The sequence below is a fragment of the Mustela nivalis genome, assembly GCF_964662115.1.
Source record: "Mustela nivalis genome assembly, chromosome: 17".
In the NCBI taxonomy this organism is placed as follows: Eukaryota; Metazoa; Chordata; class Mammalia; order Carnivora; family Mustelidae; genus Mustela; species Mustela nivalis.
The window spans coordinates 51889572-51910299 of record NC_139036.1 but is presented as its reverse complement, the minus strand read 5'-3'; the positions used below and the strand labels follow the sequence as shown (position 1 = coordinate 51910299).

General features: G+C 43.3%; 1 protein-coding gene across 4 annotated transcripts in view; it reads right to left on the bottom strand.

Moving 5' to 3' along the window:
• Positions 1–240: 240 nt before the first annotated feature.
• MAP2K6 (mitogen-activated protein kinase kinase 6) overlaps positions 241–20728 on the bottom strand; it is a 118653-nt gene continuing 98165 nt past the window's right edge. For 2 of the 4 annotated variants that reach the window (XM_082708308.1, XM_082708310.1), the window contains exons 11-12: positions 16833–16878; positions 241–585 (exon numbers count right to left, since the gene is read on the bottom strand). In XM_082708308.1, the coding sequence (XP_082564434.1) occupies positions 427–585; positions 16833–16878 (205 nt within the window). In that variant the 3' untranslated portion in view covers positions 241–426. Of the gene's footprint in view, positions 586–10404; positions 10768–16832; positions 16879–20728 lie in introns of those variants that run through there. The other 2 variants (XM_082708309.1, XM_082708311.1) reach the window with 1 other exon arrangement.

The window sequence follows — 20728 nt, the reverse complement described above, 5'->3', positions numbered from 1 at the left end:
AGATTGAGTCTGAAGTCATTATGGATGAAAGGAGCTTCTGATGAGTCTTTGAGACCACAACACTGTTGGTTCTGTTAAGCTTTGTTCCATTCTGTTTGGGAAGTGGGGTGGTAGAAATGGGAAAGCAAGAAGAGGATAAATGGTTCAAGCCAAGGTTTACCTGCAGAGTTTCTATACCTCAAAACAGCATCCCCGGAACAAAGAACTTCCATGAACAACTCAATTAATATACAGACTCGCTGCACTTTTTTCAATGCCTTTTATTGGTTGTACATTTTCTTATGAGATCCACACACCATTTCTTTCAAGGACACCTTGCTCCTGAATACGTTACGTTATTTGGCCTAGCTATGAAAGTCATAACGAGCACTCTGACGAAAAGAGGTGGAGGGGTGTCTTTTGCCATGATTCCTGTCTTCTCTATCTTCAAATTGTTGTTTGAGTCAGTTCATAGATTGACACAACATTGAACACAACACACACAGTGTGAAGTTTTGCATACACACGCACAAACATCCGGAGACCATGACAGTGTCGGCGGCTCGCTCCTTCCTCCTCAGCAGCAGTATGAAACTGAAGAATATCCTGAGATAGGAAATCAAAGTGTAAGCTCCTCATAAACAGAGGAGTCCCAGTTTGACTGAATGTCTCAATTTCATTTTCCTTTTGAGGTCACCATACGAACCATGTAACAACCACTTAGTTCAACATCTCAGCCATTTCCTTGGTCAAAAAACAGAGAGTCAATGAACTATTTTGTATCACATCAGGACTTTCCTCTTCCTCTACTGTGCTCTTAGATCAGAAAAGAGATGGGAAATTATAATGTTATGCTTTTTACACGATGCTGTTGTTCGGAAATTTCACCATAGAATGACCTAAGAAAGGTAAAATTACACCCCCCACCTTTGGCAATTATTAGAATTCCTCATTGATTGACTGAGAAAAGGCCAGTTATCCAGGCTGTTAAGTATGTCCCACCAATGGTATTTTCATGAAAAGATGAATTCCCCAAGAATAAGGACGTAGGACAGGTGGCTTCTCCAAATGTTAAAAACAAACACAGTGCCTTTAAAGCCACATTATCCTTCAATTCAATACATTTCTGTTAACTCTGTCAGAACTTAACCTACATCAACACAAATGGTTTCATCTACCCCAAGTCCTGTGCATTAGCTATTTCCTTGGTTTTGGGAATTTGAGATAACATCACCATTTACAATAAGCAGTAGTTCAAAAGAAAACAACATCAACAATGCACACAACCTAGATAACAGGAAAACGAAGCTAAAATAAAAAGGCATGGTGGCCACAAAAACCAATATGGCAAAGATAACAAAATGCATGCTTCTCCTCAAAACAGATATTTTTAAATATAATCCTAGAGCTTGACTGAAGTTATCAATTGATATTCATAATTTCCCTTTCCCAGACAACGGTGAGAAATGTTTCTGCCTAAGAGAGGAGGTCCACACATTTCCTTATAGGGAAAAAGAATGATGTACATACTTCCTGACTCCTTCCCTCTGCAGCTCATAAGCAAAAAGTTCCCAGGGCCAAAGCATCAACTTCACATTCACCTCGTAGGCATGGAAACATTTCACCCAAATCCTTCACAGGTCTGTATGAACTTCTAATGAATTCCATACTGCCTCATTCATGAAGAGAAGACAGTGCCAGCCATGAAGAAAGGATTTCCACCAGGAAAAGCTAGCAGCACGTAATACATAGCAGGAAAGATGGGGGAGTCAGTCAATGAGGGAATCCACAAAATGGCGGTCATTCTGCTAGTTCACCCTTCCCAGAGACACAGTGTTGGAGATGGGTTTCGAAGGATAGGGATGAACAACCTCTCAAACCTCCTTTCATAATAGGCCAGATATTAGGAAGAGATTGAAGGGCCTCCTAACTGACATATGAATTACTTCTTTCTCAGCATCAAGAGATTGTAAAGACCAGGCATGGTTCCACTTGCCCAACAGCTGTCTTCACAACAAACATGGCTTACCAACAAATGTGGGACACAACACAGGAGGACAATCATATATACAAACAGAAAAGGTCTATCATAAAATTCACACAATATAAGGGGGGGGGAGGATGTATGAGCTTTTTCCTTACAAAGACCAGATTAATAACCAGAAGCAGCATTTTTCCAAGACAAAACTAAAGCATGAAGGAATCTGGGGCAACTCACCTATTTCACTAAAATTCTTGTAAAGTTCAATTCTGTACAGAAGTTACATCCAGCATCCTATCAGGATTTTCACAAAATATATAGAAAAATCTTTGTGTCTTTAAATAAAGGATTTGAACTACATCCCTAATACCTCTCTCAGCTTTAAATGACCTTTAAATGTGATAATTCTGTGCAGCAGGAAATATGTTCCAATCATGGAAGTTACTTACATAAAGAAGCCATCTTGCCTTTAAAAATACCTGTTATTTTATGAAAACACCATTTCGGTTCACATAGAAAATCACTCCACTCAGAAAATAAATTTGGGACTAGAGGATAAACTAAACACGGGGTATTATAACAGATAAATTGTCTGTGTTTTCTTAATTGAGCCTCCTCAGGTGCTTTTTTACACAGGGATTGGCCAAGAACTCCACAAATCGTTGCCAAATGTAACTTTCGGACACATACAGAGGTCTAAAACGGCTGCTTGAAAACCCCAGCTGTTAAATTTGGCTGAACGGTTAAAGTGGCACTATCAGAATCCACCACAGACTATGAGTGTGTAAAAGGTCCCTGATGGGGTTCGATCAATGCCTCAGAACTCCCTCGTGTTCTGTTCATGATAGATAAGCCACCAGTTGTCACCTTCCGAAGGCGGTATTGGTTTCCCACTACCTTTCTCCACCCGTGAACCCCAAGGAAGGTAACCATTAGCTTGACTCTCTGATCGGACCCTTCTCCGTGCTAAAATTGTACTTTTTCCTACACGTCGATGAACAAAAATGGCAACTCCTGCCTTTGCAAATGGAAATTTGGATATGCCACGGCCCATCAAGAGCCCGGTCTCGCCCCTCCCTGCCACGGAGATCAGGTTATTTGTAACCACTTTAAAAAATAAGCAGTTCAAGAGTCTCCATGCCTGGTTATCGCATACTGATTTTTTTTTCATTCTCTTTCAAAGGATTCTTGCTTAACCATTTAAATAAATGGCCTTCTCTTTTTGCCCTTCAGCCTCCAAGCCCTGTTAGCATCCTGAGTACAGCAGAAGCCAGGGCAGACGTCCTTTGGCTACAGAATTCCCCAGATTCTTTGGCGGGTCTTCAAGTAATCATTTCAACCGAAGTTCCCAAGCCTTTAATAGCCACAGAGACTTTCCAGCAAAGGGCAACGGTAACAGTAGCCAAATGCTCTGGTTGGAGGTTGATGGGATTTTCAGATGAGCCTCACACTCTTCAGCCTTCATCAAACGGTCCTCCCCTTCCCTTCGCAACAAGGGACCCCCAGGGGTACCACGGAACATAGTCTGGAAACCACTTCTGTGCCCTCGACACCTCTCTCCCCAAGTCCCCAACACACACTAGGTCAGACAATTTGAGATCAGAAGAAAGTAAAAGCACTTTTTCCACACAATTCATTGCTTATGAAAATTCAAACGAGCTTTGAGTGTTGTGTTTTAAGGTTATCGATTCTCCTCTCCTGATGATGACCTGTAGTGTTTTTCTCAGAACATTCACAGTCCTCTACCTTCTGAAGAAAGTATGCACATCAGATAAGCTTTGGTGTTCACCTTTCTGTCCACGTCAGCCATCAGAACTAAACATGAAGACGCTTGGTTTTGTATTCATATTTCTTTACCCAGGGGGTAGCTGACCAATGGGTTGTTTACTCTCAAAATGCTGTGAGGCCTCTAATCATTTATCTTTTTACCTTGGTGTCCTCAATTTAAATTGGTGACTTGGTAGAATCAGCAAGACTAGGGAAACAAGAAAATTTTCTGGCATCCAAATCAATGCCACTCTGAATCTCCTTCGAGTTCAGTATTTTTAAGGAAAAAAAAAATTAATGTTCAGCTTTTTGATGGGTTTTTCCAGAGGAGATCATGTGCATAGTAATACTGAAAATAAGTTGGGGATACACCTGCCTGTCAGCTTCTTCTATCAGCTTATTCTTCTGTGGGGACCCCGGTTTAGCACTGCGTCCCGAGTGTATCTTGTCTCCCAGCCCCCAAACCTAATTTCACATCACTGTTCACCCGTAAAGTCCAGAGTCTATAGACAGTCTCCTAAGGTAGAGGCCTGACATGCTTTTTGGACATAGCGTGCGGATGCCGGTACAAATGAATGTTCGTGGTGACCAAATGTTAATGATGCTAAATTGCTCATCTCCGCCCCAAGAGCGTACTATTACTGCAGAGGCACGGATACCCAACCCAGCAGTCCTTCTGTACAGGACGGATGGAACTTTTCTTACAAGATCTTATCATCTGAATGAGGGTTTTGTTAAAAGTTCTCTGAGCTGTCCCTGACATTTTCAAGATTTGGGAACAATGGAATCGAGGTAGTCGAACCAAGGCAAAATTGTTGAGTCTGAGCTTTGATCTATGAAAATGGTTGGATCCACTCCTTTCCACGGGAGCAGTCAGTTGGCCCGGGGCACGTGGCCTAGTGTAGGAAAAACAAGCAAATGCAATCAAGGGAACCTGGAAAGACCCAGTGGCTTGGTCAAAGCCACAAACTCTGGAGACTAGTTAGGAAGTTCTGTTTCCTACATTAAGATGCGAGTAAGTGCCTAAACATTCCCAAACGTTCCCTGAAATCTATCTCCAAGTCAGAAGACCATTAGCCTTGTTCCTCGAAAGAGCCCCTGAATCCCAGAAATGCAGAAGGGAACCCAGGGGGAAACGTGTGCACATACCCCCAAGAAGGGTCAGAAGAGGAACCTTTCCAGACCGACAACTCGAAGACAGAAACACAGTGCAAATCTCCCCAAATCTCACTGCAAACTCCCGAGGACGAAGGGCTCATGTCAACGTTCAAATAACAATATGAATGATGTCAAGATCCTGACAGTCCCGTGGGAACTAGGTTGGATTATTTTTGAATTCTATGAACACATGTTTGTGTTAGATGGGATATTTTTTCCTTTTAAAAAAAAAAAAAAATCCCTACCACAAAGTCCTTGACCTTGCTTTGTGTTCTATTAAGGGCCCAGCCCCCTTCACCTCAGACAGCAAAGAGGCTTTTAGAGATTTTGCTTGAAAAAGGAGTTTGGGTCAGGAGCCCAAAAGATAAACCCCAACATTAAGTGTTAATTCCTAATGACTCCATTAGAAAACCCATAGTGGTACAATTATATTTGCATAGCTGTCAACAGTGACCCTCTCAACTTCGGCAAAAGGACTCATCTTCTTTGCAAACACCAGGAACAGGTGGTAAGAGATACGTTTGATGGCAAGGTGCTTTCCCCAGAAAGATAATTTCATTTTGAAGGCTCTGGAATTCAGGTTTTATTTCCCTAGGCGAAGAGAAAAACATTCTTTCAGGTAAATTGCCAGATTGAACACTGAACTATGCTCCTCAGGAGGTTCCGAGGGTCCTTCTAAGTATAATGTATGTCTGCCTGATGACACAGCAGGAAGAAAACTCGTTTCTGAATAATAAAGACACGACAGGACCAAGTCAGATGTGTTGGGCTGTTCTGGGAGAAGAAAGCGGACCTGGGCAGCTTAGGTGGCCGACGGGTCTTTGTATAGGGCTCTTATAGCAAAGAGGGGACAAGTGCTGACAGAAGGTGTAGCAAATTATAGTTGTTCTGGTCCCATAGGGAAGGCAAAGCTTTTCCTAGAAACGGGGTGGCCCAGAAACTCAACCAGGGTTGGCAACCCAAGATCATCCCGTCAGGAAGGAGGCATTTTGCCTAGGCCCCCTAAGATAGAAACATAGCAACAATTAGGACAGTACCTAAGGGATGGGCCTAAGTCTACTGTCACAGTGAGAGCCCAGAGCTCTGAGCCTGCCTGCACACAAGTTTTTTCATCCCAAACTTTGTCTGTCTTACTTTCTTCAAAGATGACCCAAGAGCCCAGGTGGATGAATTGGAAGATTTTAAGAATTCTGACCTGCCTTCTACTTCTGAGGACCCCACGGCCTCCCAAATTCTTACAACCTAGTGCAGTTCGGAGAAAAGGAAAACCAAACGATCGATGTCTGGGTTCATGATTCTCCCGGCGCAAGCATCACACCACAGAGAGAAACGAAATGCAAAACTCAGAGACAACGAGAATGTCATTGACGTCTAGGAGAAGCCTGGCTTTTATTTCCAAGTTGAAGTAAGTTACGTCGGTGATCATACAGAAACAGAAAAAGTAGGTACTCGATCTCATCTGAGGAAAACGGTCCCCTTGGCTTCCCGGGCAAGGAATACTTACCCGAGAGAAAATGAAGAGTCTCCCCCGCTTCCCGGATTCATTTCCTATGTCCATCGTCCTACTCTACGTCCTAATTAGCAGCTGAGCTCAATCCTCACTAAACGGAAAAAAAGTCTCTAGACAGAGTTCATCCGAGCTTTGTGGTTGATGGTCCAGGACAGGAGCTGGCAAACCACAGCCCGTGGGCCAAATCCAGCCGATAGCCTGATTCTGTAAATCAAGGCTAACTGGAACACAGAGCCATGCTCATTCACTTATGCATGGTTTACGGATCTACAACAGCAGACCCAGTTGTGGTAACAGGCTGATGGGACACAAAGCCAAAGATATTTACTACCTGGCCCTTCACGGAAAAAGTTTGCCAGTCTTGGTCTAGAATGTCACAGTCCACATGCTACAGAGAAAGGTTATTGATCCTACGGGGTCTATAAACTGGACTTCACTCTCCTTCCCTCAACAAAAAATGTTTGCAAAACTATGTGTTCTGTGTACCCTGTGCATTTTCCTAGGGAAAAGGTCCTAGCTTTCAACAGATTCCTAAAGAAATCCAGAGTACCCCATTTAAAGCCAAAGAAAACCAAAGAGTATCTTTAGCTGCCAGCATATTTAACAGTGCTAACACACACACACACACACACACACACATCCCTAGACAAGAGGAACACAGAACTTCTACAATAAAATATATTTTTTTCTTTCTTTCTTTCTTTCTTTTTTTTTTTTTTTTCCTATTCTAATAGGGTTTGTTTGGCAGTGTCTTGGCCCTAGATTTTTACTCTGGCGATTTTCCATCTGAATATGTAAAAGTTCAGGGGTCCATAAAAACCGCACCTTCGACTTGCGAATTCAATAAAAACGGAAGATTGCTTTAAGCCAGCGAATCGCCCTCTGAGCCCTCGACAGACATTAAGAAGACAAAATCCCCAGCACAACAGAGGTTTAATTCATTTGACTCGATCAGACCACCGACTCCAGTGAATTCTACGAATGTATGAATCCTCCCTTCGAGGTTGGAGGCAGTCACGTGGCCAGAAAGAGCCTTGAGGCTGGACGTCCGGGACTAAGCATCTAGCTCACTTTCGGGGTGAAGATAAAGTGTTTCGTTAGACAGCTTTGGAAGAACGTTTCTCTCAGCAGGAGCTGATGAAATCCGGGGGTCAACAGAGGCATTTTTAGTGTTAAAAACTATGAAAACATCAGCCCTGCTCTGTCTCCTTTGTCATCACTTTCCAAAGACACTAAATCAAGTGTACTCGGAGAAACCAGGAGCCCCTTCAGTCTCAGGGCTGGCTTCCTCGAATGCTGAGGCTAATCAGTATTTTCGTGTCCCTGACGAGGACATCCGATGTGGCAGGAGTGATCAACAACAAAGGAAGGTAGGACCCCAGTTAAAAAGTAAGCCGAAGGATTACTCCCTTACTTCAGATGTACAGAAATTACCTTAAAAAAAAAAAAAATAAAGGTTCCATATTGGTTGGTGGTAAAAAAAAAAAAAAAAGCTAGCCGACCAGAGGCAAGCAAAGACAAAAACAATAATAAGGACACACAACAAGCAGAGTCCGGGTAGAGGATCCAGGGACCTGCGTGTACGTACAAGAGACTTCCAACATACATCAACTTAAATATGGTTGGTGCATCTCCACCTTTACTCTAAAATTAGTTTAGAACTTATAACAGTTCTCAAAAAAAAAAAAAAAAAAAAACCATACACACTAGAATTTAGACTCATAAGACGATCAAGTCCTTCTACTTTAGCACAGAAGACAGCTAATCACCGCGGAGCCCATCATTTCTACGGGGAAAATGTATCCCAAGTTTCAAATCAGTATTCCAGGCATGTGCTATCTCTGACAGTGGCGAAGAGGTCCCCATTGATGAGGACACAGAAAGAAGCCGAGGCTCTTGTTCCTCTCTGCCAATGTTCTAGAGAAACTGTAGGTGAGTTCTCTCTTTTGGAGGTACTAAACCAGTGTCCTCAACCGGGCTGTGCATCAGAATCACAAAGAAAGTGTGAAAAAGACCAATTCTCAGGCTCCACCCTGGACCATCGAAACCCCAACCTTGGCATTGCACGTTTCCACCAGCTCCCAGTGATTCGAGTGTGCGCGAGGCTGAGAACCGCGGATAAACTCCGCCGCCACCTCTGTGTAATTGTTTTGCAAGCTGAAGCCCTGGGTTGGCACACTGGAGAGATGCACCCAGGCAAACACACTTGGTTAAGACTATTTCTAAGCAGAAACCACACTGAACAGCCAGTGAGAGTTCCCTGACTCAGAGCAGAAAGTTGTTTTCCATTATGTATTTCACCAAACACTGTCATGAAGTGACCTCCATTTTCTTTTTCTACTACTTGATTTTTTTCATAAGATGGATGAAGGAAGGAAGGAATACAACTGTGTTTTGTTTTGTTTCGTGTCTCTTCATCTCAAAGAGAGAAACGGCTAGATTTAGGAAGGTGGGTGGGAAAGTGAATGGCCTTTATGAGGAGGATAACACACATTTCTGGCTGAAAAAAGATGAGGACAGAGGTAGCTTTCAAGAAGATGAAACCACGTTAGATCAGACAGGTACGTCTTGGAACTGGATACAAAGAAGAGTATGGAAGTACCATACTCACTCGGGGCAACAGCTGTGAGCGAGACAGAGGTCAAGTAAAGGGGAAAACGCAGACACAGAAAAATAAGGAACAGCACTTCATAATCTAAAGGGGGAAGAAGGGAGGTTTTTTAGAGAGTAATAATCCCCATATCTGTCAACAGAGTGAGATCTCTTCTTCCTTTTTAATGAGAATTCTCCATCCTGGTCCTCCGAGAAAAGCCTTTTTATCAACCCAATGTCCAAAAGCAATGTTTCCTGGTTATTATCCTGTATTTTTTTATTTCCCCTGTTATAATCCCTGTATCTCCCTGAATCACCTCACTCCCCCTTCCTCAGGAAACCTAGAGAACCCAGGGACCTATGTAGCCACAGGAAGGGGCTTTCATTGCATTGTCCACCTGCCGGGGACCCACAGGGGCCCCAGCCAAAAAAGCTCCTCCCGCAGAATGACCTACTGTGTGCTGCTGGAGAGGAAATGGCCTTACCTCAAGCTGTAGAAATCTGGCAGCCCATTCAAGGAACGAATTCAACCCTCCCCTTTAACTCCTCACCTCCTCAAAGAACTTCCACCGTCTTCTACTGTAGCCCTCCCATTAGTAGTAAGGCTTCTTGATCGAACAAGGGGAAAAAACAAAGAAGAAAAAGGGTTTGGGAAGGATGGCTACTGAGTCAGTCCCTGGGGCATATACATCGTAAGGAGGGGCAGAAGCAGAAGAAGGCACCGAGTCTCTGTGTGTGGTTTGACACGACAGCTCCTTGCAGAATTGACACACGTCCTTCTTACGAAATAGAGATGTTCACAGAAGCCACTTGGCAGAGCATAAGACCTATCAGATACACACACACACACACACACACACACATGGAGAGAGAGGTGATAGAAAACCACATCACGAATCCTATTCCATCAACAGCACGAATGCCAAGAGAACCCAATCTGCGACTCTGAGATGCGATCAACGTGAGTTTATGTTTTCCAAAGTTAGGAAAAGGGTAGGACCGGGCTACCTCGCCACTTCACCTGAAAGACTGTGGTTATGACCCAGAGTTGAGCAGAAATCCAAGGACGTGGCAAGCAGCCACAGCAGCTGAAACAGGTAGGTTACAAGAACTCCTTGTTGATATTGTTAGAAGACTCTTAAAGACGCCTATTAAATAATTTCTCCTGGACCACAGACACGACTGAGCTTACAAAATAAAAGCCCTACAAATACCGCCAGCCCAATCTTGCCTTTTGTATCCCCCTCCTTGCATAAAACGGAATCTTTGCAACCAAGCGTTGAAACAGAAAGATTAAAATAACCAAGGGGACAAACTACAGATCTACGTACAACTTCATCGCTAGGGTAGCACCTTGTGACCAGGGCCAATGCATTCGTTTCGTGAAGAACAAGAGAAGCCGGAGAAGCTTAAGGACTCATATGACACCTCATTAAATATTTAATCACCTTTTGAAGTCCTAAGCCTTGGCCGTATTTCATCCATCTAGACAGTCCATTCTATGCTAGAGATTCCAAGCCCCCTTGGGAGGGGGGAAAAAATAAAAAGAAAGAAAATGGGGAGAAAAAAAAAAAAAAAACCTTCTGAGAGGCAGGATTAAATTATCTCAAAGATGAGTTTCTATTGGTGTTTTAGTGAACCTTGCTTCGTCCCGTAAACCCACCAAACCACAGGAGGGCCGACCGAGCGAGTCCGTGGTACTTTAGTCTCCAAGAATCAGTTTTACAAAAGATGCCACGTCTGTTGCTTTGGATTCGTGTAGGGTGAAAAACGGATGTTGCTGGGAAAGAAAAGAAAAACACACGGTATTAATATTCGCCGCTGACCAGATAGGAGATGCACACAACTTCACGGATGTGTTGGCTAAGCAGATTCAAATGACCCCTCTTGGGCTTAAAATGGACGCTTGTTACCTCTTCCCAAATCAAGTACACGTCTAGTGATGTGGACCCTTTAAAGACACCTTTTATCTCTTATTGTACCCCTCCCAGGCTGGTATCTGCTTCTGCTACAGAGAATCTACTGTTTTACAAGATAAACCTGTAATTAGGCTACAAAAATCGCACCTACACTAAAAACTAAGGATTTGGGCAAACCCACCACCCTGTCCCCTACAAAGTAATCTTAGACTGATAGAATAAAATAATGGGAAATCTCATAGACTCATGTACATCAATTTCTCAGGAAATGGAATGGTAGCATGAGCATCTCATTCCATAGCCCAGCAAATGGGCAAGGCATTGCTTTCCCTTGACACTGGCGAGCTGGTGTGGACTAAAGCGCTTAACACTGTCTAAGCCACATCGACAGCCACGACTTATGTCTTTCTTGATGAAGAGTTGATCCATCTGGAAAAGAATGTCCAGTGCCAAACTCTAGGTATGGGCAGAGAAATTCATCTTGGAGATTAAAGAATCAAAAGCAAAAAAAAAAAAAAAGGAAAGCAAAAGAAAAAAAGAAGAAAGAAAGAAACGGTCTCTCTTCACACAGATCAGATTAAGCAAACTTTACAGAAACACCAGGGCTAGCAGTCCTAGGCATAGTGGGTCCAAGAGACCACACATTCCAAAACAGTGCTGAAGAGAACGAGACACTCCTCTCTGCACCAGTACAACCCTCCCTGAAAGGCTCAATTTTGTCACAGTAAATTCCCGGCTGTCACCCGGGAACCTCACACTTCTAATTAAAAGGATCGACATCAGCTCACGAACCACAGCACTCACAGTGGAAACAGAATCAAACCCGCAAACCAAAAAGGGCGATTCCTTCCGACAGAACCCAGTGCCGTGCAGCCCCCTCCGGCCAGCCAGTCACGGCCACCTCCCTCACTGTCTGGTGGCATTATTTTCAGCGACGAGGCTGAGCAGCTAAATGGGAAAGTTTTTGCCTGCAGACGCGTAGATGACTCACTCCGTTTCCCTCTGCCGTTGGGGATGTTAGTTTATAACCTCCGTGTTGCCTCGCTGTAGGTTTTCTAATTATATTTGTTTTAAACCTGACAGCACAGGGCGACATGAGTCAGCTCTGTGGGGAACTGGATGCCCACCCAGTTCCATGCCCACCGTGGAAGTTTTAGGAAATAATTCAAATGGGAAAGGAACAAAGGAGCCAAACCCAAATGTAGGTAGGTGGTCACTGGTTAAGTATCGTGACTCCAAAAAAAAAAAAAAAAAAAAAAAAAAAAATGATAAAGAGGCTTTCTGTTCTCGCCCATCTGGAAGATACAGGTTGGGGGCTGCCTCACAGCCTCACGCCCACCGTATTCGCGGGAGACACAGGAACCTTCGCCCCGAGCTCCCTGTGCAAGTAAACAGCAACGTTACTTCTAATTACTAACCACTTACTCAGCACACTTACCAAGGGCTTGACCACCATGCTCATTAGCTTTCCCACATCCTCTTGACATTTGGTGATCTTTTAATGTCCTGAAAATTTTTACTCTCTAAACAGGACATGTCAAACCTCAGATGGTCTCAGTGACTACTTTCGACGCCTCCCAGTCCCATCGCCTACCCCCTGCTCTGGCTGTTAGCTCAGTGCCTGGAGCCGTAGTCTGTGAATGAATCAAATAACCTGACCTCAAGTCTTGAAGAAAAAAATCTGCAGGCATCGTTTACTTTCTTCTTGGGGCAAAGGCTGTGAGAGGCATAGGGCTGGGGGGAGGGGAGAGCAGGCAGGCATGTTAAAATGGAAAGTGTGACTCGCTTTCTGGTGTGGGTTTTGAGGCTGGAAAAGGTTGGGAGGGAACCCAGTCCCCTCTATAAGCAATGGCCTAAGAATAGCAAAGCAAGGCGAGCAAATGAGGCACCGTGGATTCATCCCTAGGCTGGGTTTCTCAGAAGAGGAACCAGGTACTGGAAGGGAGGACACGCCCAACGGTTGTGCCTGGAGAAAACACAGAGATCCAAGAACACACTACCAGCAACCTCAGGGCAAGCCACGAGCACTGGCGGTCGCCGTATCTTCTACACAACGCGTCACCTGTTTAGGCTATGATTTTCTAGGGGTACAGTCAGCCTTGCTTAACGCTGTGAGTCCATCTAGAGCTTCCCGGATATTTGAAGAACACAGTCACCTCCCTGCACAATCGCTTGCCTCACCTGAGTGCCATTTCTGGAGGTTATCATCTGGGACAGGGGTCAGCAATCAACAGTCCAGGGGCCAAGGGTAGCCCACTCCCTATACGTAAAATAAAGGCTTTCGGACACCATCTGCTTATGTATGGAATATGGCTGCTCTCTCTCTCTCTCTCTCTCTCACACACACACACACACACACACACACACAAAACAGAGTCAAATAGCAGCCCACAAAGCCTAAAATATTTACTAACCCTTTGCAGAAAAAGTTGGCTGGTCCCCACTGTAGGGGAAGACATCCTACTGAGTCACGTCCCCCCGTGGGAGTCTGGGAGAACAAGCAAATGAGATGATGTGAAATCACATACACCCCTCAGTCCGAGGCGGGGGGAGGGGAAGCAGTTGAGATTTCTGTAAAGAGGTACCCGTCTGGGTTGAAGCCTTAATTATCCCGCGCTTCACCTGGAAAAAGGATTTTTTCTCCCCTTTCTTCACCAACTCCTACCGTTGAAACAATAGTCTCTTAGCATATGTTTTCCCAATGCTTAAGTCAAAGCATCTGGACTCAGATTTTCCACTTAAAAACCTCAGTTTCACAGGAAAGCAGAGAGGAGTTATAGCCTTAGAAGGCAAGTCCATTTCCAGTACCACACAGACTAGTGTCGTAAAAAGAAGTGGGGGGCGGGGGAGGGAAATGCACATGACTTTGTAACGTTAATATGCTGACCAGAAAAGACCACAGCCTTAGAACATACTGGAAAGTGGAATTCAACATCAGCTGCTCATGTATATTAAGCGGAAACTCAGCATTTTTTTTTTCTCAAGAGTGCTCCATTGAAACCTCTGATAAGAGGTCACTTGGAAGGGGGAAAAAAAAATGTTCCACATTTTAAATAGCCCTAAATATATAGAAAATGCTCTCTTATCTGAAAATAGAGACAAACAAGGCAAGTTTACTATAGGAGTACAGGTGTCCTGAGATACCCCAGAAATCACTCCATGTCTGTTGCACTTTATGTGAAATTAATTTTAAAATGCTCTCTGGGTTACATAAGCATACCCAGAAAGGGTAGCTGGGACTAAAAAGGCCCCTGATTGGCTATTAAAAATATAGTCAGGGAGGGGAAAAAGAAACATACACACACACACACACACACACACACACACTCAGCAAGAAATGTTCAACCCAAACGTGGTACGCTGAGATTTTTTCAAACATTACTCATCTTTTCTCACTCAGCTGTGGTCTTGGTCAAACACAGCCAACAGAACGCTGAGTCCCAGGGAATGCCTTTTTAGAGGGGACAATGGGGAGCAGAAGGAGACCACGCTGTCTATTCTAAAACTCTCTCCCGTGTTCCTTTACTGCCCCCCCCATTGGCTAATAGTTGAGACTTAAATCAAAGCTTCACCAACAGAACCAAAAACCCATGTGACTGGCTGTGACCATCCCTTATTGTAGGAATCGGCTTTCTGTACCTCTTCCTGGCTTGAAATCTCCAGGCTGTACTCTTTTTTCTTTTCTTTTCTTTTCTCCAGCTTTATTGAAATATAATTGTAAGTTTAGGCATACGTGATTATTTTGATAAACTTCTAGATTATGAAACAATACCTAGAATATGAATAATCACCACCATAAGGTTAGCTAACACACCCTTCACCTCACACACTTACCATTCTTCCTCCATAATAAGAATCTCTAAGATTACTCTCCTAGCAATTTTCAAATATACGATATACTATTAACTATAGGCCATGCTCTACGCATTCTACCCATATTGTTGCTGAAGGTAGGCTTTATTTTTTATGGCTGAATAATATTCCATTGTGTGTGTACCACATTTTCTTTATCCATTCATGCCCTTATGGACACTTCCATCGATTCTACATCTTGGCTATTATAAATAACGCTGCCCTGAACATGCAAGCCAGATACCCCCTTACGATAGTGATTCCATCTCCTTCAGAAATAAACCCAGAAATGGGATGGCTGGATGATAGATTTCTACTTTTAATTTTTTTGAGGAACCCCACCATACTGTTTTCCATATTGTCTGTGCTCATTTGCATTCCCACCAACAGGGCACAAGGGTTCTCTTTTCTCTACATTCATTCTCTACATCAATGCTTGTTATCTCTTGTCTCTGATGATGGCCATTCTGACAGGTGTGAGGTGATGTCTCATTGTGGTTTTGATTTGTATTTCCCTGATGACTAGTGACCACGAGCCCCTTTTCACGTACTTGTTGGGAAAAATCAAGGGGGATTACATCAAACTAAAAAGCATCTGCACGGCCAAAGAACTGATCAGTGAAATGAAATGTTAACCTACAGAATGGGGAGAAATATTTGCAAACCATAGATTGGATAAGAGGCTCATATCCAAAATAAGTTTGTTTTTTGCTTTTTTTTTTTTTTTTAAAGATCTTATTTATTCATTTGACAGACAGATCACAAGTAGGCAGAGAGACAGGCAGAGAGAGAGGAGGAAGCAGGCTCTCTGCTCAGCAGGGATGCAGGGCTCGATCCCAGAACCCTGGAATCATGACCTGGGCAGAAAGCAGAGGCTTTAACCCACTGAGCCACCCAGGTGCCCCCAAAATAAGTTTTTTAAATACTCATAATTCAATAACAAAGTTATTGTTAACTTTGTTAAAAAAAAATTTAATGGATAAAGGACCTCAAGAGACATTTTTCCAAAGAAGATATATAAATGGCCAATTATCTATTTGTAGGTAGTAAATAACACACACTTCTCCCACGTCAGAACCACCTCACCACACCATTTGGTGAAAGATCTCAGGAACCTATACTTCTAGCCCCTGCCCTCAGTCTTAAACACTGAGCACTGTTTGTCTGGTGTGGGACAAAAGCAAGCATCTAATGTCTGCCAGATACCTGTGTTCCAGGAAGAAATGTCAATGTTTACACTTCCCTCTACTTGAACAAAACTATTCCTTCCCCTGCTAAAATTAAAACCTTGATAATTGAAACAAATCTAAGGAATGGTGGTTAATGCAAATTAGTAAGTAGTCCGAATTTTATCATATTTCCTCCCAAAACGTGTTTCAACATATACCTCGATAAAGTTTCCAAGTTTTGCCCCTGACATCTATGCTAAAGAATCATTTGTAATTACCTTACAGTTACAGTTACCACAATTTAAGAGTAACTATTTTAAAACAATTCCTCTGAGGTCTTATATTCCCCTTTTTTTTTTTTTTCACAGATAGTACAAATGGTAAGCTGTGAAAGCAGACGTAATATAACTCAAATTAATAAGGCTTACTTTTTTCACTAACGTGAAAACCAAAAGGAAAAAACATCTTTCCTCCCTAAACACTTACTAAAAGCACCTCATCCAGCAAATCTTGAATATTTTATCAGAAATATCTGAGGAGCCGCCTAACACTTGACTTCATCATCGCTGAAATCCTTTAAAGCATGCTTTCCCTTATTTATATTAGTAATTAATGACTCTTGATATCTTGAGAACTTGAAAATGTCAATTTTATAGGCATCATTTAGTCTATATGATAACAAGATTCCCAACACGGAAAATGTTGCTAAGAAAGGTGACCTGCTCCCAGCCACACTAACGGAGGATTTAGGACACACTCTTTTTTTGCTTGAATTCACTTCGGGTCACCAATGTCTCAATGAACCAGCTCTTCTAATATGGTTGTTTGATTATAATTTAGGTCTTAATCATTTTACTTTTACTAGCTGTTGGTTTGGACATGTTTACACTACTAACAATACGTACCATAAGTTCTGGATATGTTGGCCGTTCTTTGGAATTCTTCTTCAAGCTTAAAGAAAAAAAAATAAACACATTAAAATCTAGGAACCATTTTCACATGTATTTTCACAAGACTAGGATTTCAGAATCTGCAGAAGACTAAACATAACCAGCTTTTACATGTACTGAATGTCCTATCCTGACACCCCTCTTTGGTTACACTTTAAGACACTTTAATACACTATTGTGTACACTTTAATACACCATTGTGTTTAAAACACAATAAAATTGTGTTTTAAATCACTCTAGGTATATCTTCATAGGAAGAATGGGGGTCTGTGTCTGTGTGTCTGTGTGTGCGCGCGCGCGCGCGTGTGTGTGTGTGTGTGTGTGTGTGTGTATACTTTCTTTCTGAAACTTTGCCAAGGATATACAAACTAACTTTTCTGATCTACAGCCATCACATTCCAAAAATCATAGAGACTTTCCTTCAAAACAGCTCTTCTTCTTCCACCCCCACTGGCAAAGAAACTGGCAGGTGTTTCTTATACTACATGTTCTCTCTTTCCAATCTTCGATATCTGGTTCTCCCTGCTTCTGGTTCCCTTGAATGTATAATCTGCTTTTAATAAGATTCCTAACCAAACCCACCTGAGATAGAAGCAACACCCCCCACCCATAAAATGTCTAAAGTAACGCTCCTTGTTTATAACTTCCTGGCTAATGAAAGAGAGAAAGCACACTCAGTGACTTCGCAATGATTCTTCTTAGAAATTCTTTGTGGTCACGCGGGACTGTCGAGTGGCTCCCATTCTGTATACAGGACTGTCTGTAGACACAAGTGTTTCGAGGACATTTGATACTAAAGGCAACAGTAACAAAACATCAGTAAGAAGACACCAGCCCCTCACCACTATCCTCAGACCACCCCCTGTATCCACCCATGGCCTTAAAATGGAAAGAAAGAAAATAAGTGGTTTCTTGGGAGTTGGAGCCCCAAATGGAGAAGAGGATGGTTCTGAAAACTGTGATTCGCAAGGCGACCTAGAGACCCCTCTGCCCACTGGGCCACTGAACCCCACATGGATGGAAGAAACGGAGCCTGGCGTTGAAGAAACCAAAATGTGACTGATCATTAGGGTTGCTGGGATTTGTGCCAATGGATCATTTTGAGCAGATGAGACCCAGTATGTGTGACATGAGATTGTCTCCACCATCATGGGCTAATACTAATGAGGAAGGGTCGGGGGGGGGGAGGGTCCAGGTATGAGCCATAAGAGAGTGAGACGTTTTGAGAAAGTGTGGTATAAAACAAAACGAAATGAAGAAAAAAGAGAGAGAGAGAGAGAAAGCTTTTGAGCCAAAACAACTTAAAGCAGCCTACCAGTTTATTCCAGGCAATGCTGTGGGTGGAAGCCAGGGAACCTGAGACAGGGTACAGGAGAGGTGAGGAGAGAAGTTTTCAACCTGGAACTGAGGGCAGATCTAGGACCTAGTGACCTCAGTGACCAGACAACCTATGAGAGAAAGTTTCGTCTCAACTGAGGATAAAAATAAGAGCGAATTAGAAAAAGGAATTATCAACTGTCAAAGTCAGATTGATAATGGGAAGGTGTGCCTGAGTGAAATGAACGAGACCTTGGAAGTCCCACGTAGGACTCCGTGCGTATCTGCGGCCTGGGATTCTGCAGGGCTTTATTGGGGGTGCTCGGTGCAAGCGATCCTGCCTTCCAGGGGGTATGTGACAATGCCTGGGTTGTCGATACAACCGTGACGTCCACCAGCATCTCCACGGGGTTCGAGAGGGAGGCTCAGGATATGGCTAAACAGCTTAGAAGGTACAGCACCGCTGCCCACCACGAAGAATAACCCAGTCCCAAAAGTCATGAATGCTGATGTTGCAAACCCCATGGGCCACGTGGACAAGGAAATTCCTCTGCTTTGCTGCCTTCTATGCCCTGCTTGGAAATGAAATTCACTGAGAAGCACCTCCGGCTGATTCTCGTCTGTCATTTGCGCACATTCTCAACACTACCAGCTCTCTCTCCCTGAACCCCGGCAAGCAGAAGTTTTCTAAGTTCCAGAGCTAGGGCACCTCGAAGGAAACAGACATGAAGAAATGTGATCCCAGGAGCTCTGCGGACTTGCACACAGACCCTAGTGAGGAAAACAAACAGGCTAATGGACAAAAGCCCCGAGTTTTCGGCTAATACTCAAAGCCAGTCAAAAATCAGAAAGTCTTCTCCAGGATCTGGACAATTTAACTTGCTAGAGGCAATCATGAGAAACACAGACACCACCTGAAATCCGCACGCACTAGTCACGTGATTGAGGTCGGGTGTCTCTACCTAGACGGGCGCCTTAGGGAGTTCTCAGACCAGGACCGGGCGTGAACTCTGCCAACATCCATCTTCCTTGAGGACCACGACCCACCCTGACATCACTGGCTTCCAGTGGTCAGCAACCGAACCGAGGGGATGACAGGAAAAGAGGCTTCTTGCTCAAGTGTTAGAACACAGGCACCTTTTACCAACCAGAGATCTTTGTGATGTTTGCTGATTTTTGAACTTCTATTTTGTCAGTAATAATAAAAGACTCTCTGGTCTCATCAGGTGGAGGAATGTAAGCACTTCCTTTTTTTAAGGAGAGATCATTTTAAGTCAGGAGAGCTTATCTTTCCACTTCTGGGACAGTTTAAGAAAATTTCTCTGGAGTTTGTTTTTTTTGGTTTTGGGTTTTTTGGGTTTTTTTTTTTTTTTCTTAATCTGTATAAAGAAAATGTAGGGAAAGCACCCCAAGTTGATGCATCAGAAGATGTTTCAGATTCCTGAAACCTTGCGGATCGCTAGCTGATAGGCTTTCTTCACTTAGGGCCTCTGATTAGAAGGCTCAAAAATTTACCACAAGCACTATTGAGGCACACTCATGGAAAATACCTACACAGCAATCTGAGGCTGTTTATTGAATTACTATAACTGATAAAACCCATTCTCTCCATCTTTTAAATTGAGAATACTTCAAAACATAGGCTAAGAATAGCAAAATACTCAGGCTATGGGGGAGGGGAAAGTAAATTTTCCACATTCGATAGGAAGTGCTTGCAATTCAGGATAAAATAACAACCGTGGCGCTCAAAGCTACACCAATTTCTTTTTGGATTGGAGTCAGACTTTTGCATTTTCAAGTGGCTTGTCATTTTCAAGCGTGCAATTAGCTAAGGGTTCTAATTCCTCTTCTAAAGGCCACAACACACGTTTCTGACCGTAGCTGACACTAAAAAAATGGCTTCACACTGCCTTGAGAATTGCTAGCTTGGAGTTTGTGCTGACCAGAGGATTTCTGCCTATTTGAATTCCCCCTGATGGTTTCCAAGAAGGGCTATTTGGTATGCCCACAGGAGAAAAAAAAAAAAAAAACACATTATGCCTCTCAAGACCATACATTTAACATAAGCTAAATAAATATCCAGTGCCTCTGTTTACTCTTTCTTCCTGAACAAGTCAAGAACTGTATTTGATTGTGCCTGTGTCATGCTAGTTCCTCTGAGTCAGTCTCAACGTCTGGGGCGACATCCAACACACTGCAAGATGCCATCAGGCTGGTCAGCTGGGCACTGAGCCTCTCAAATAAGCCTGGAGGAAAAGCAAAAAAGAAGTCGTGCTGTTTGGGCACTCCGTAGTTGGGTTTCCAGAAACTTCCTTCAGTCACCAAGCCTGCGCACCTACAGGAAGGGGTTCTGGAGAGAAGTATAAGCCTGTCACGATTCCGCTTTTTCCTTTTTAGATACTCATTTGTTCACCCTCGGTCGGATTAGAATATAAGGCTTTTCTACGAGACTTCTCAACTATGAATCCCAAAACAAGGCCTTGAAGGACAGCGTTACTTACTCTAGGAATACTTTAAAACCTCTAGGATAGGGG